Source organism: Zea mays, chromosome 6, assembly GCF_902167145.1.
Source record: "Zea mays cultivar B73 chromosome 6, Zm-B73-REFERENCE-NAM-5.0, whole genome shotgun sequence".
NCBI lineage: Eukaryota > Viridiplantae > Streptophyta > Magnoliopsida > Poales > Poaceae > Zea > Zea mays.
This window is the reverse complement of record NC_050101.1, coordinates 49,802,547-49,818,439: the sequence shown is the minus strand read 5'-3', so window position 1 is coordinate 49,818,439 and position 15,893 is coordinate 49,802,547. Positions and strand designations below refer to the sequence as shown.

The window sequence follows — 15,893 nt, the reverse complement described above, 5'->3', positions numbered from 1 at the left end:
CCACTCGCCCAACCACAGCAGCAGCCGCCGTTTGTAGAGCCGTAGCGCCGACACCGGTTGGCTCTTCGCATCCCGCTCATCACCTCTGGTCGTGCCACCAGCGCCAGGCCCCGGCACCGACCGCCCCTGCCCCGACGCCCCTACAGCCGCTCGCCCTCCCCCGCGCCAGGACCCGCCGAGCGGATGCCAGCAACCAAGCGCGTCCTTGTCCCGAGCCAGCCTCGATGCGCCGCGCCCGCGCAGCCGACCGGCCGCCTCGCGCCCAACCCAGCGCCCCTGCCCCGACCAGCAGAAGCCGCCAACCCCGACCGTGACCCGGAACCGACCACACGCGCAAGGACCCCGCCGCGCCATCCACGCCCGACGTCCCGCGACCATTCGCCATCGCTTCAAATGGAGCTTCATTTCATCCGTTTCTACTCCCCCATTAATCACTCTTCATGGACGGCGTTGATGACAGCTTGAATAACCATGTCCGCCCCTTGATGCCGAGTCGTTAACGGCTGCCGTTTTCCTTCTCCCTTTCCACTAACTCTCCCATTACCGACGCCATTGATGGTCGATTGAAGTCTCGGCCGCCTCTTCCTCTCCCCCTTCTTCTATAAAAGCAACGCCAACGGAGCATTCCTTCCCCTGCCCGAGCTCGCCAGCCCCTTGCCCTTGTTCATTTGCACAGCGTCGCACCCTGCTTGTTGCTCCTGTCTCAGGCTGCTGCACAGTCGCTCGCCATTTTCGCCGTCGTCTGGGCTCCTCCGTGCCCTTCTGCCATTGGCAAGTACGCCCCGTAGTTTCCTATCGCGCCACAGTTGATTTCTCGCTCTGACTCGGCTCTGCCTCGTGCCCCGATGCCGCTACTGAAATTCCTTGCTGTTGTGCTGCCCCACTGCTTCTCTGATTGCCACCGTCTGACACCGCCATCTATCACCGCGCTCGCCGGTGATCTCGACGCCGCCCGTTGACCTCCTACTTCCACAACCGACGGTCGTCTGTGCCACTGCTCCCTCGCCGGCCCCTTCTGCTTGTTGGCATCCCTGCGCAGGAACAAAGACGAGGTAGAAGAAGCTGATTCCGTGCTACGATTAATTTTATTTAGCTGTTTGCAATAGCCTTTGTTGTTTATATGTAAAAGATTATTTCTAGCTCAAATTAAATGTGGATCTGTATTATTAACTTTATAATCATGTGATAAGCATATAGAAATATCTTTTTTTCATCCATTACTGTGTGGCTGCAAATTTAAAATGTTTATAATCGATTCACTTGTGGGTATTCTAAATTAGCAAGAGAAAAGAGTAGATCACCTTTTTAGTAACAAAAACATTTAAATAAATAATTACATAATTATTTTTGCATCAAGCGTGATTTAGACATTAATCAGAGTCTTATATATTTTCGTGCAGTATAGATATTTTTCTATTCACGGTAAGAAAGAATAGAATTTTATAATAATGTCAAAATGACTTAATTAGGTGCTCATACTTTCATAATAAAGAAAATGATAGTTTATATTGTTTTCTGACTAATGAAATAGATAATTTGTTTCTAATTTAAAATGGCTTAGTTAGCTTTCTAGGCATGAATAATCTGATCATCAGATCGAGTCCATATTATTTACACCACTTAGTTTTTCCTAAAGAATAAAATAATATAATTAGTATTCATGTGTTTCTATAATTAAAATGTTAGTGTATATATTAAATTTGAATATAGCTTTATTAAAAATAATATAGGCCATGTGTTTTATTAATAAAAATAAAGATACTTAATTGTTTCATTATATTTCCACATAAAACATGTTTAGGCTTATATATTAGCTTCTCATCAATTAATGTTTAATAATGTGTTTAATAACTCATTAACCTTAGATATATAACATATATCTTTTCTTAAAAAGTTAAAAAGGTTTAATATTGTTATAACGTGTTTTATCATCTTATAAACCCTTTATCTTAGACGTATCGTGTATGACGTTTTATAAAAGATTAAATTGGTGAACCTAATATTTGTATATTTTAATTAAGATATTTTAATCTCATGTCTTGTTTTATAAAATATATATAGATCACACATTTTTTAAAAGAATACATTCTTATTATAACCACTACTTGCGACGTTTTTATAAAGCAGATGCTCTTTTCGTTAGGCTTTCTTTTAGCTTTACGTATGATGAATGTGGTATGTTATTGAGTGGTGTTTGTTCTTCTTGTTTGTTTGTGTGATATTCAGTGTTTGATCTATTAGTTAAGAATCAAGATCTATTCAGATCCGTGGAAGAGTCTCAAGTTTTCAATAAGCAAGGCAAGTGGACTTCTCCCTCTGCATATTCTGTTTGATCCCAAACAATACATTTAATAAAGTTTATTCTTTTGAATATATATGCATAATTTGACGGGTTACCTATTTAGATAACCTTTCCAACCTTATTCCTTGATCAAACCTGGGAATTATACTTTACCTTCGTAGCTATGCTATTGCTACAACTTAACTTTATGCAGTCACTCCCGCTTATGATATTAATGTTCCAAAATGGTAAGTTTACATTATTGTTGTTGACCCGATGGTTAAACAAGATTATTGCATATTAATTGGAACATGGAGTGACCACCCGGGAAAACAGTGCTACCATGAGAACTATCATGGCTCTGGTCTTGGCTAAATAACTAGGGAAGTCTTATGTTGGGTGCTGGTCGTGGTTGACAGGAACGGGGGCATCTGGTAAGCTCTTATAGTTCCGGCTCAGGCAGATTGGATATGGGCATAGTTCCCAAAGCTTTACCCTGTAGTCTGGGCTATAAGTTGGTTACGTTAGGTGTGCTTTATGCAGTTTGACCATTTCCAGCATTTGCGTAATGAGGACTCTAGGGAGAAGCCTCGTAGTGAGACCCTAGCCATTCACCTCGGAAGTGAATACGGGTCTAGCTAACCCGGGCTAGAAGGGAATCGCGACTCATGGGTAAAGATGCGCCACCTCTGCAGAGTGTAAATCTGATATATCAGCCGTGCTCACGGTTATGAGCAGCCTGGACTCCTCACATGATAATTGAACTTGAAGATGGAAATAAATCGAGATCCGATGATCTACCAATGGTTTGCTTAAGTGGTTTCACTTAAGTGTTTTTGACATACTCTCATACTTTGGTTTAATGGGAATACTTGGGATTCACACTTATTAGTAAGACAGGTGTTGTTAATAAAATGTTGACCAACTAAAATGCTTACTGCTCAACCTCAGCCTCACCTTGTTAGACTTGCATTAGTTTTTCCCCCACTTGCTGAGCCCCGACCATAAGTGAGCTCACCCTTGCTTAATTTTGATCAGAAGTTGCAGATGAAGATATGATGCTGAACTCCATGGATGCTAGTCTAGTGATACCCCCGGTCATCTTCCTGTGGATGGATGTCCTTGTTTCGCTGTACTTTGATGAATAAAGGTTAAGACATTATGTCTGTTCGAAGTGTAATATGTTAATATAATCGTTATTTACGCTTTTATGCATTGTTCTTTTGATATATTACACTTGTGACGTCAACATATGTGTGGAAATAGATCCTGGCACACATATGTTATGCACCCGGCTCTGCCCCTTTGGAGGCGGGTGTGACAGAAGTGGTATCAAAGCAATGTGACCGTAGGTCGCTAGATTAGTTAGAAATGGAAAGCCCAGTCAGTCTTTCAAAGCCTGATATATTTTCCTCCATAAAAACTTACTTTATATCACTACTCGTCTCTTTTATTTTCAACCCTTCTTGTCTGATTTTTGGTCTATCAGAAGGTTCTAATGAGAAGCATTGCAAGATGATCAAGCTAGGATTGTGGAACTTGAAGCGAAGTTTGCCAGAAGAAACCCTCTCGAAGCTATCGACGATGCCCTATTCTCTATCTTACCCCCACTCTACAAGAAGTTTTGTTATGGATCCCCTGGATCTATTATTTGACTTCTTGGCTATGTTGATATGATTGTTCTTTAGTATTAAGATTTTCGACTAGATCGGTAAAGACGATATTATATCATAGTGGTTTTCTAATCCCTAATATTGCTATATAATCCTTGACTTCTTATACTTTTGTTTTCTTGCCATTGTATTGCCACCCTTGCGCAATATTTACCTTGATATATTAAACTTTTGCCTCTCTACTTTTCTCCTTGATAATGCTTTCTCCCTATTGAATTCTTATACTTTTGTTTTCTTGCCATTGTATTGTCATCCTTGGACAATATCCACCTCGAGATATTGAACCCTTTGTCTCTCTACTTGATAATGCCCTTGTATTTTGTATCCTTAAAAAAAGAAAAAAAAACTTTCTCATATCCTTGGTTGTATAATTTATCCTCACTTAAACAGTTAGTGGTTATCTTATTTCATTATTGGTCATTAACAATAATGTTTTGGTCTTGTCTAACTCCTTGATAATTCTTACCTGACTCCTTGACTTTATAATATCTTTCTTATTCGAAACCTTGTCTCACCTTTTGTTTTGGTTGAATGAGTAGAACTGGATTGCGTTGTACTGGTATGCTTGAGTTCATTGTCCTTCGTGTTCATGTTTGATTTGCTTCTTTGAAATGATTGTTGGTGTATTGTGTGACTTTTGTCCACAATGGCATCAGTTAGCTATGTAAAACCTTAGATAGTTGGGTTTTATCTGCTCTCTATATCCTGTCTTTGCTCAACCTTTTCATCCTCTCTTTCCTTCCTATACCCAAATAAGAGAATCAAATTAGGCTCAACTGTTTAAGATGCAAAGACCCAATTAGCCATTATATGTCGCCAGTCAAACAAAGTTGGCTCACAAGGTGCTCAAAAGCAAGAGGTGCTTACTACTACTGCAAGAACTAAGGACATATTATTCGCCAATGTGTCCAAGAAGCATCTAGACCAACTAAAGAAGAAGACGGTGAAGCAAGACCCAAACAATAACCCGGAAGACCAAACAGTTATAAGTACGATGATGAAGATCGCTTGATTAGTATACATTGCGGAGCAAAGAAGTAAGGAAGTTCCTTAAGTTTGGAGGAGTTCAATGAGAACTAAGAACCTACAAATAAATCATGTATCTCCTTTGCTTTCGTGCTAGCCTTTCTTAATCTCGAGGACGAGATTCTTTTAAGAGGGGTAGATTTTGTAACACCCTAATTCATCAATTAAAAGCGATCCAATTTTATTTATTAGTTTCAATAGAATGAGAAATATTTATGTTCTCAAATAACAGAAAGGTAATATAAATCAATTAAACAATTCTTAAATAAATAAAATTTATCAAGTGTTTGATGCATTCATGCCTATTTTAGTGTTCAAATCTAATTTTTGGATTTAATCTTGCGACGAAAAATCTCATTTTTTTTAAAAATAACAACAAATTGTTATTATATTATTCTTGGACTATGTACTTTGGTATGTTGTTAGCTTTTGTTTAAAATTATTTACAACAATCTTATTTTATTGATTGATCTCTTTGTAAAGCCTGTGTTATTTCATTATTAGAATTTTCCCTAAAATAAGTTATTTTGTAAATAGGTATTTTATTCATGTAAATGTGAGTATTTTTTTAGATTTATTATCTTATTTAAACATATACTTTTATATAATATATTAAGTAAAAAAAGAAAGAGAAAAAAACACAATACAAAATAAAATTGACGACGCACGCTCCTTGGCCATTTGGGTCCATGATTGGTTCAGCCAAAACCCCTCTCGTCATTCTCTCCTTACCCTTATTCATGGGATCCACTCGTCATACTGTTTCTCCGTTTATTTTCTACGCTGGTTGAACACAGCCTGCCTGGTCATTTCTTTGTCTTGTTTGACGGTGCCATCCGCCAGCGCCACTTCGCCTCGCCCTCCCACTGTGCATATCAGGATGAAGCTACCGACGCCTCGTCTCCTCGCCACTCGCCTGCTCGTCTCCTCGCCACTCGCCCAACCACAGCAGCAGCCGCCGTTTGTAGAGCCGTAGCGCCGACACCGGTTGGCTCTTCGCATCCCGCTCATCACCTCTGGCCGTGCCACCAGCGCCAGGCCCCGGCACCGACCGCCCCTGCCCCGACGCCCCTGCAGCCGCTCGCCCTCCCCCGCGCCAGGACCCGCCGAGCGGATGCCAGCAACCAAGCGCGTCCTTGTCCCGAGCCAGCCTCGACGCGCCGCGCCCGCGCAGCCGACCGGCCGCCTCGCGCCCAACCCAGCGCCCCTGCCCCGACCAGCAGAAGCCGCCAACCCCGACCGTGACCCAGAACCGACCACACGCGCAAGGACCCCGCCGCGCCATCCACGCCCGACGTCCCGCGACCATTCGCCATCGCTTCAAATGGAGCTTCATTTCATCCGTTTCTACTCCCCCATTAATCACTCTTCATGGACGGCGTTGATGACAGCTTGAATAACCATGTCCGCCCCTTGATGCCGAGTCGTTAACGGCTGCCGTTTTCCTTCTCCCTTTCCACTAACTCTCCCATTACCGACGCCATTGATGGTCGATTGAAGTCTCGGCCGCCTCTTCCTCTCCCCCTTCTTCTATAAAAGCAACGCCAACGGAGCATTCCTTCCCCTGCCCGAGCTCGCCAGCCCCTCGCCCTTGTTCATTTGCACAGCGTCGCACCCTGCTTGTTGCTCCTGTCTCAGGCTGCTGCACAGTCGCTCGCCATTTTCGCCGTCGTCTGGGCTCCTCCGTGCCCTTCTGCCATTGGCAAGTACGCCCCGTAGTTTCCTATCGCGCCACAGTTGATTTCTCGCTCTGACTCGGCTCTGCCTCGTGCCCCGATGCCGCTACTGAAATTCCTTGCTGTTGTGCTGCCCCAACTGCTTCTCTGATTGCCACCGTCTGACACCGCCATCTGTCACCGCGCTCGCCGGTGATCTCGACGCCGCCTGTTGACCTCCTACTTCCACAACCGACGGTCGTCCGTGCCACTGCTCCCTCGCCGGCCCCTTCTGCTTGTTGGCATCCCTGCGCAAGAACAAAGACGAGGTAGAAGAAGCTGATTCCGTGCTACGATTAATTTTATTTAGCTGTTTGCAATAGCCTTTGTTGTTTATATGTAAAAGATTATTTCTAGCTCAAATTAAATGTGGATCTGTATTATTAACTTTATAATCATGTGATAAGCATATAGAAATATCTTTTTTTCATCCATTACTGTGTGGCTGCAAATTTAAAATGTTTATAATCGATTCACTTGTGGGTATTCTAAATTAGCAAGAGAAAAGAGTAGATCACCTTTTTAGTAACAAAAACATTTAAATAAATAATTACATAATTATTTTTGCATCAAGCGTGATTTAGACATTAATCAGAGTCTTATATATTTTCGTGCAGTATAGATATTTTTCTATTCACGGTAAGAAAGAATAGAATTTTATAATAATGTCAAAATGACTTAATTAGGTGCTCATACTTTCATAATAAAGAAAATGATAGTTTATATTGTTTTCTGACTAATGAAATAGATAATTTGTTTCTAATTTAAAATGGCTTAGTTAGCTTTCTAGGCATGAATAATCTGATCATCAGATCGAGTCCATATTATTTACACCACTTAGTTTTTCCTAAAGAATAAAATAATATAATTAGTATTCATGTGTTTCTATAATTAAAATGTTAGTGTATATATTAAATTTGAATATAGCTTTATTAAAAATAATATAGGCCATGTGTTTTATTAATAAAAATAAAGATACTTAATTGTTTCATTATATTTCCACATAAAACATGTTTAGGCTTATATATTAGCTTCTCATCAATTAATGTTTAATAATGTGTTTAATAACTCATTAACCTTAGATATATAACATATATCTTTTCTTAAAAAGTTAAAAAGGTTTAATATTGTTATAACGTGTTTTATCATCTTATAAACCCTTTATCTTAGACGTATCGTGTATGACGTTTTATAAAAGATTAAATTGGTGAACCTAATATTTGTATATTTTAATTAAGATATTTTAATCTCATGTCTTGTTTTATAAAATATATATAGATCACACATTTTTTAAAAGAATACATTCTTATTATAACCACTACTTGCGACGTTTTTATAAAGCAGATGCTCTTTTCGTTAGGCTTTCTTTTAGCTTTACGTATGATGAATGTTGTATGTTATTGAGTGGTGTTTGTTCTTCTTGTTTGTTTGTGTGATATTCAGTGTTTGATCTAGTAGTTAAGAATCAAGATCTATTCAGATCCGTGGAAGAATCTCAAGTTTTCAATAAGCAAGGCAAGTGGACTTCTCCCTCTGCATATTCTGTTTGATCCCAAACAATACATTTAATAAAGTTTATTCTTTTGAATATATATGCATAATTTGACGGGTTACCTATTTAGATAACCTTTCCAACCTTATTCCTTGATCAAACCTGGGAATTATACTTTACCTTCGTAGCTATGCTATTGCTACAACTTAACTTTATGCAGTCACTCCCGCTTATGATATTAATGTTCCAAAATGGTAAGTTTACATTATTGTTGTTGACCCGATGGTTAAACAAGATTATTGCATATTAATTGGAACATGGAGTGACCACCCGGGAAAACAGTGCTACCATGAGAACTATCATGGCTCTGGTCTTGGCTAAATAACTAGGGAAGTCTTATGTTGGGTGCTGGTCGTGGTTGACAGGAACGGGGGCATCTGGCAAGCTCTTACAGTTCCGGCTCAGGCAGATTGGATACGGGCATAGTTCCCAAAGCTTTACCCTGTAGTCTGGGCTATAAGTTGGTTACGTTAGGTGTGCTTTATGCAGTTTGACCATTTCCAGCATTTGCGTAATGAGGACTCTAGGGAGAAGCCTCGTAGTGAGACCCTGGCCATTCACCTCGGAAGTGAATATGGGTCTAGCTAACCCGGGCTAGAAGGGAATCGCGACTCATGGGTAAAGATGCGCCACCTCTGCAGAGTGTAAATCTGATATATCAGCCGTGCTCACGGTTATGAGCAGCCTGGACTCCTCACATGATAATTGAACTTGAAGATGGAAATAAATCGAGATCCGATGATCTACCAATGGTTTGCTTAAGTGGTTTCACTTAAGTGTTTTTGACATACTCTCATACTTTGGTTTAATGGGAATACTTGGGATTCACACTTATTAGTAAGACAGGTGTTGTTAATAAAATGTTGACCAACTAAAATGCTTACTGCTCAACCTCAGCCTCACCTTGTTAGACTTGCATTAGTTTTTCCCCCACTTGCTGAGCCCCGACCATAAGTGAGCTCACCCTTGCTTAATTTTGATCAGAAGTTGAAGATGAAGATATGATGCTGAACTCCATGGATGCTAGTCTAGTGATACCCCCGGTCATCTTCCTGTGGATGGATGTCCTTGTTTCGCTTTACTTTGATGAATAAAGGTTAAGACATTATGTCTGTTCGAAGTGTAATATGTTAATATAATCGTTATTTACGCTTTTATGCATTGTTCTTTTGATATATTACACTTGTGACGTCAACATATGTGTGGAAATAGATCCTGGCACACATATGTTATGCACCCGGCTCTGCCCCTTTGGAGGCGGGTGTGACAATAGAATAGGCAGTAAATTTTTCTTGGCTGATCCCCAAATCTTCCCCCGAAGCCCCTGGCGCCTCTGCCCCTTGGCGCTGGCGGCCGGAAAGTGCTTTGCTGCTGCCCCAAAGCTTGCGAGGAGTACTGTGGCCTTTGTTGTTGACTCCCTCTATCATCACTTTGAGTAGAGTTGTGAATTGACCTGACGTGCCTCGGATGGAATCTTCCTCCGAAGCCCCTGGTCATTTCAGAGAACCTGAATGCTTCCTCCCTTCTTTGGCGAAAATCATTGTCAGCTCGAATATACTCGTCCATCTTCTGGAGCAGCTTCTCCAAAGTTTGAGGAGGCATTCTGGCAAAGTACTGAGCTGAAGGTCCCGGCCGAAGCCCCTTGATCATGGCCTTAATGACAATTTCGTTGGGCACTGTTGGTGCCTGTGCCCTCAGACGCAGGAACCTTCGGACATACGCCTGAAGGTATTCTTCGTGGTCCTGGGTGCACTGGAATAAAGCTTGAGCGGTGACTAGCTTCGTTTGAAACCCTTGGAAGCTGGTTATCAACATGTCCTTTAGCTTTTGCCATGAGGTGATTGTCCCTGGCCGAAGAGAGGAGTACCAGGTTTGTGCAACACTCTTGACAGCCATGATGAAAGACTTTGCCATGACCGCTGTATTGCCACCATACGAAGATATGGTTGCTTCATAGCTCATCAAGAATTGCTTCGGGTCTGAATGACCGTCATACATGGGGAGCTGGGGTGGCTTGTAAGACTGGGGCCAAGGTGTAGCCTGCAGTTCTGTTGACAGAGGAGAAGTATCATCAAAAGCAAAATTTCCATGATGGAAATCTTCATACCAGTCATCCTCGTTGTAGAAGCCCTCCTGATGAAGCTCTCTGCGCGGAGGCCTTCGGTTCTAGTCATCTTGAGCAAGATGATGAACTTCTTCAGAGGCTTCGTCTATCTGCCTTTGTAGGTCAGCTAGACGAGCCATCTTTTCCTTCTTCCGTTGGACCTGTTGATGGAGCATCTCCAAGTTTTGGATTTCTTGATCCAAGTCGTCCTCCGGAGGCGTTGGACTGGTGGCCTTCCTCTTCTGGCTTCGGGCCTCCCTAAGAGAAAGGACATCCTGATTGGGATCCAGCAGATGCAGAGTGGCGGCCCCTGTGGCTGAAGCTTTCTTTGGCGGCATGGCGAAGGTGATGCTTGCCGAAGATGTTCAAAACTCAAAAAATGGACGTGAGTTCACCGGAGGTGGGCGCCAATGTTGGGGACTTGTTCTCAAATGCTAAGAGTTAAGAACAAGGCAACATACAAAGTGTTAAATGTTAAAGTCCTTCGTCCTTCAAGACACTATGTCCCTTCGGATATAGTGAATTTCGGACGAAGGTTATGAAGGAAAAGACCTTCGTAAGCTCGATAGATAATGAAGAAGAATACATATATGAAATACGAATAATAATACAGATATTATCGTCAACTTATTTTTATTTTGCATTATCAAATTCATAATAACAAATTATAAATGTACCTTCAAATTGACGAAAAGTGAAGGTACATGTGTGATGCGAAAAGCGAATGTCAAGTCAGCGTGAACAGTACGGGAGTACTGTTCATCTATTTATAGGCACGGGACGCAGCCCGTGTAGAATTACATTAATGCCCTTTACATTTATCAATAACTCTATAGTAATTCTTCGAGGTCTAATTTGGCTTTTCATCTTTAAGTCGGTTCTCCTTTTCTGCTGTCATGCCGAAGCTTTTCTGCGCATAGCTTCGTGATCATCTTATCCTTCGTCATGATCGCCTTCCGTCCTATTCAAGCTTCGTCTTGACCATACTCTTGTATACTCGTGACCCAATTCCGAAGATACCTGTTCACATATTTCACTTGGAAAACATTGTCAAATCATTTTTTGAGGACCTTCGGAAGCCGAAGGCCCCCAACACTGACATACACACATAATTCAACGGCATGATGGCCGACAATCACACATATATATATTCAATCCATGAGACATCCACGCATAATTCAACGGCATAATTCATATAACTCTAACTATCCACACAATGCAAATTCTAAGTACCTAGTGGCTAGAGATAATATAACTCTAACTATCCATCACATTATCAATCACATGCTCACATATATAGAGAATTAACAATGACATTACCAAGCGGCGGTGTGGTGCCGGGCGCGACGGCGGTTGAGAGCGAGGCATGGAGACGCCGGTTGAGGCCGGGGCGAGGCGACGATAGTGTGGGGGCGCGACGGAGTGGGGGCACGGCGCGGCGGCGGGCAGACAACGATGGCGAGGGAGAGGGAGAGGGAGAGGGTGATCTGTTTGGGGGCGAGGTGAGCGGGAGAGGGCGAGGTGAGAGGGAGAGAGGGAGAGTGAGAGGGCGAGGGAGAGGGCGAGGGATAGGAAGAGGGCGAGGTGAGAGGGAGAGGGGTAAGGGAGCGGTCGAGGTGAGCGGCGGCGGCGGAGAGGGAGAGGGCGAGGTGACCGGCGGCGGTGGGTGGCGGGCGAGAGAGAGTGACAGAGAGTGAGAGGAGAGGAAGAAAGAGAAATGAGAAGGTGTCGGCCAGTTTATTTTTATTCTTTGCCGAGTGTCCGCGATCTGGCACTCGGCAAAGTTTTTTTTAATTTTAAAATATTCTTTGCCGAGTGTCAACTGACAGACACTCGGCAAATATGTGTTTTAGATTCTTTGCCGAGTGTCAACCAGTTGACACTCGGCAAAGAAAGTCTTTACCGAGTGTCTTCTTCGACACTCGGCAAACCATATTTTTATTTTGGCAACCAAACTTTTTGTGGTACGTTCCTACACTATGTAGACCTACATGTACCATTTTGGGACAATTATAATAGTGTTTTCAATAGCTAGTAGATTTACTTTGTTTATTTGAATTTCTTCAGAAAATTTAGATTTGAACCGCAAGTCACTCGAAACTTGGATAATCGTGCATGCAAAAATGGTACACATGTTATTTAGCACATGTTACGACCGATTTCAGGAGCGGACCAGAAACTTTGAGCAACATGCTCACTAAACATGGACGTAAACTTGTCATCCACATGTTTAAAAAATGTATAAAACACAAACAAAGTCAGAAAATCATGAAACTTATCCACGTGTCATGATATCATATGTAGAGGCTGTGATAAAAAATTGAAAAGGTTTCGAGAAAACTGTGACACACTATGTGTAGAAACCTAAGAGATCTACACATGAAATCATAGAGTTTCAATGTGGATCTCTTAGGTTTCTACACATAGTGCATCACAGTTTTCTCGAAACTTTTTCAAATTTTTATCACAGCGTCTACATATGATATCATGACACGTGGATAAGTTTCATGATTTTCTGACTTTGTTTGTGTTTTATACAATTTTTAAACATGTGGATGGTAAGTTCACGGCCATGTTTGGTGAGCATGTTGCTCGAAGTTTCCGGTCCGCTCTTGAAATCGGTCGTAACTTGTGCTAAATAACATGTGTATCATTTTTGCATGCACGATTATCCAAGTTTCGAGTGACTTGCAGTTCAAATCTAAATTTTTCGAAGAAATTCAAATAAACGAACTAAATCTACTAGCTATTGAAAACACTAATATAATTGTCCCAAAATAGTACATGTAGGTCTACATAGTGTAGGAACATACCACAAAAAGTTTGGTAAGAGAAAAGAAAAAAAAAATAGAAATATGCTTTGCCAAGTGTCTAAATTTGACACTCGGCAAAGACCTTCTTTGCCGAGTGTCTAATGTGGGGCACTCGGCAAAAATCCTAAATATATACTTTGCCGAGTGCTAGATATTTGACAGTCGACAAAGAATCTGAATTGCCGAGTGCTGGCTTTCGGCCCTCGGCAAAGGCTGACGGCCGTCAGCTGTAGACGGCCGCTAACGGCCCTTTGCTGAGCGCCATCTTTGTCGAGTGTTTGCCGCTCGGCAAAGCAGTATTTGCCGAGTGTCCAGCACTCGGTAAACAAGCTCTTTACCCAGCGCAGGACTTTGCCGAGTGCCGCTCTTGGCAAAGTCTTCTTTGCCGAGTGCTCGATAAAAAGCACTCGGCAAAGAGCTTGACACTCGGCAAAGGTCCGAATTCTGGTAGCGTGACAGCTAAATAAAGAAAACCGTATGTGGAAAGTGCATTTTCACGTTATTGAAAATCTATCTCCATTGCCCGTTGGTTACAAGAACTGCCAGTGAAAATGTTATTTACACTTGTGGTACCGAAGAACGACAGTATAAATAGTTCTAAAACCGTCGCTATAGAGCTTTTGTGTACTAGTGGATTGATAGGTGTAAACAAATTGTATGGTCACAAAAATAAACAAACAAATAAACAAACAAGCACTTCTGGGCTAGGTCCAAACTATGATTCTGCTTATTTGTTCTCAGAGAACATACGTAGGTGCATTCGATATATGCTCCGTCGTCCTGAATTATTTCTCCTTTTGCATATCGTATTACAATAGGTTGGTCTGAATATTAAAACAATAATACAACAACCGTTATATATAGTTCTGCTGGTCTTCCTTCTCGATCAGCTCGTCGTCGTGGTTTTTTGTACGTCTACAGGTACTTGGCGCCGTCAGTGACCATGGCGATGCCGGTGCCGGCGGTGTTTCGACCGAACCTTGCTACCGCGCAGTCGGCCTCAAAGAGTCCCGAGGAGCGGAAGGTGTCGGCGCCTCCCATGAGGGGCATGTTGGCGGTGACGTTGAGCCTGTTGACGTAGTCGGCGCGGTAGGTCTGGCCGAGCACGCCGTGGACGTCGTCGGTGAGGTCGTAGAACTTGAAGCCGAGGTCGAGGTGCGCGAGGCAGTCGCCGGCGTCGACGCCGTAGCCGTGGACTCGCGAGTCCTCGGCGGTGATGGGCACGACGTGGGCCACGACGCGGAGGACGCCCCGTAGCTCCACGACGATGGCGTTGGCGTCCGCGGTGCGCGTGACGGACAGCGCCGGCGCGGCGTGCGGGGACCAGCGGGCGCCGACGGCGCGCGGGAGCAGGACGGCGTCGTCGTCGAAGGCGAGCGCGAGGTGGTCGGCGGCGGCGTCCCACGCGGCGGCCCTGGCGGCGCCGACGTAGAGGCTGTGGTGCGCGAAGCGGATGCCCAGCGCCTGGATCCAGGTGAAGTCGCGGTTCAGGGCCGAGTTGTGGCTGCCGATGAAGTGCGCGTTGATGTGCAGGCCGGCGTCGCTGAGGATGCAGAAGTCCTGGCCCTTCTTGCCGTGGAAGTAGAAGGTGTTGCCGTCGGCGCCCGTGAAGCGCGGGTCGCCGCACGACACGCCGGGGTAGAAGTCGCACACTACGACGACAGTGCCAGCCAACAATGAATGAATGAATGAGTTGGGTCGATCGATTTTTGATGCATGCTCGATAAGCTCATCAGTTCATCGATCACTTACAGCAGAAGGTCTTGCATGTTGGGCAGAGGACGAGGCACTTCTTGGGGCAGCGGGTGGGGCAGGTGGCCCTGCACCCGGGCCGCTTCGAGTCCTTCTTGGTGTCGGCGCAGGTGAACTTGCTGTTGCGGCGGCCGTCCATGTTGATCACTTGCATGTTGTTGCCCGGCTGCTGCGCCAACGCCGTCGTCAGAGCCATCACGCTGTAAAGCAGGGTCGCGCCCAGCAAGGCGGCCGACGCTGCCGACGACCACCGCGCCATTATGCAATGCAAGCGAGCTTACTACTCACTGTTATGACGATGGATGGATGGAGCTCGATCTCTTAATAATTGGCTCGATGGTATGGTGACGGATGGATGCCTGGATGGAGAGGGCGGGGTAACTTATACTACTCACAGCTCGACCACTCATGCATGCATGTATGGGGGTGCCATTGCCCGGCCATGGCCGGCGGTGGCTCTGGCCTCTGGCTGGCTGCAAGAGTGAGCAAGGGCGATGCCCTTTTCTTTTCCTTGCAGCTGAAGTGCTGAACAAAAGCGTACTATAGCTTTTGTTTTGGCGGCCTGAATGTCGTATGTGCCTTTGTTTTTCGTGCCAAAAAAAGCAATACTTAAATGATCAATCGGAATATATACTAATAAGATATGTACTGTATTATGATATATATACTCGTAGCTTGGAAAGGTGAAAGAGGCTGGAATTAACTAACAACAGGATGTGTACTACACGTAGGTGCATGTGCGTGCTATGATTTATGCACGCTTGCGTTTTCTTTCCCAGATTACCAGTGCTAACTAAGCTACTGCTCGATACGATGATATGATATACTACTACTACACACTCCAGATAAGATCTACCTGGGACAATACGATAATAAATTATGCTAGCTAAATACATGAAGGAACGAACGTCTACGTGCATCTGCATGTGTGTCCATATGTTTTATTTTAATGTTTTTCTTTGTGTTCAAGATGGCAA

The 15,893-nt window shown here is 43.6% G+C and overlaps 1 protein-coding gene across 1 annotated transcript; it reads right to left on the bottom strand.

Annotated features, from left to right (window-relative positions):
* Positions 1–13,869: 13,869 nt before the first annotated feature.
* On the bottom strand, positions 13,870–15,415 carry LOC103629277 (late embryogenesis abundant protein-related / LEA protein-related). Its single transcript, XM_008650454.2, has 2 exons — positions 14,917–15,415; positions 13,870–14,816 (listed from the first exon to the last, which is right to left on the bottom strand). Exons 1-2 carry the CDS (start codon positions 15,173–15,175, stop codon positions 14,080–14,082), a joined length of 996 nt encoding a protein of 331 aa, XP_008648676.1. The 5' UTR covers positions 15,176–15,415; the 3' UTR covers positions 13,870–14,079.
* Positions 15,416–15,893: the final 478 nt, after the last annotated feature.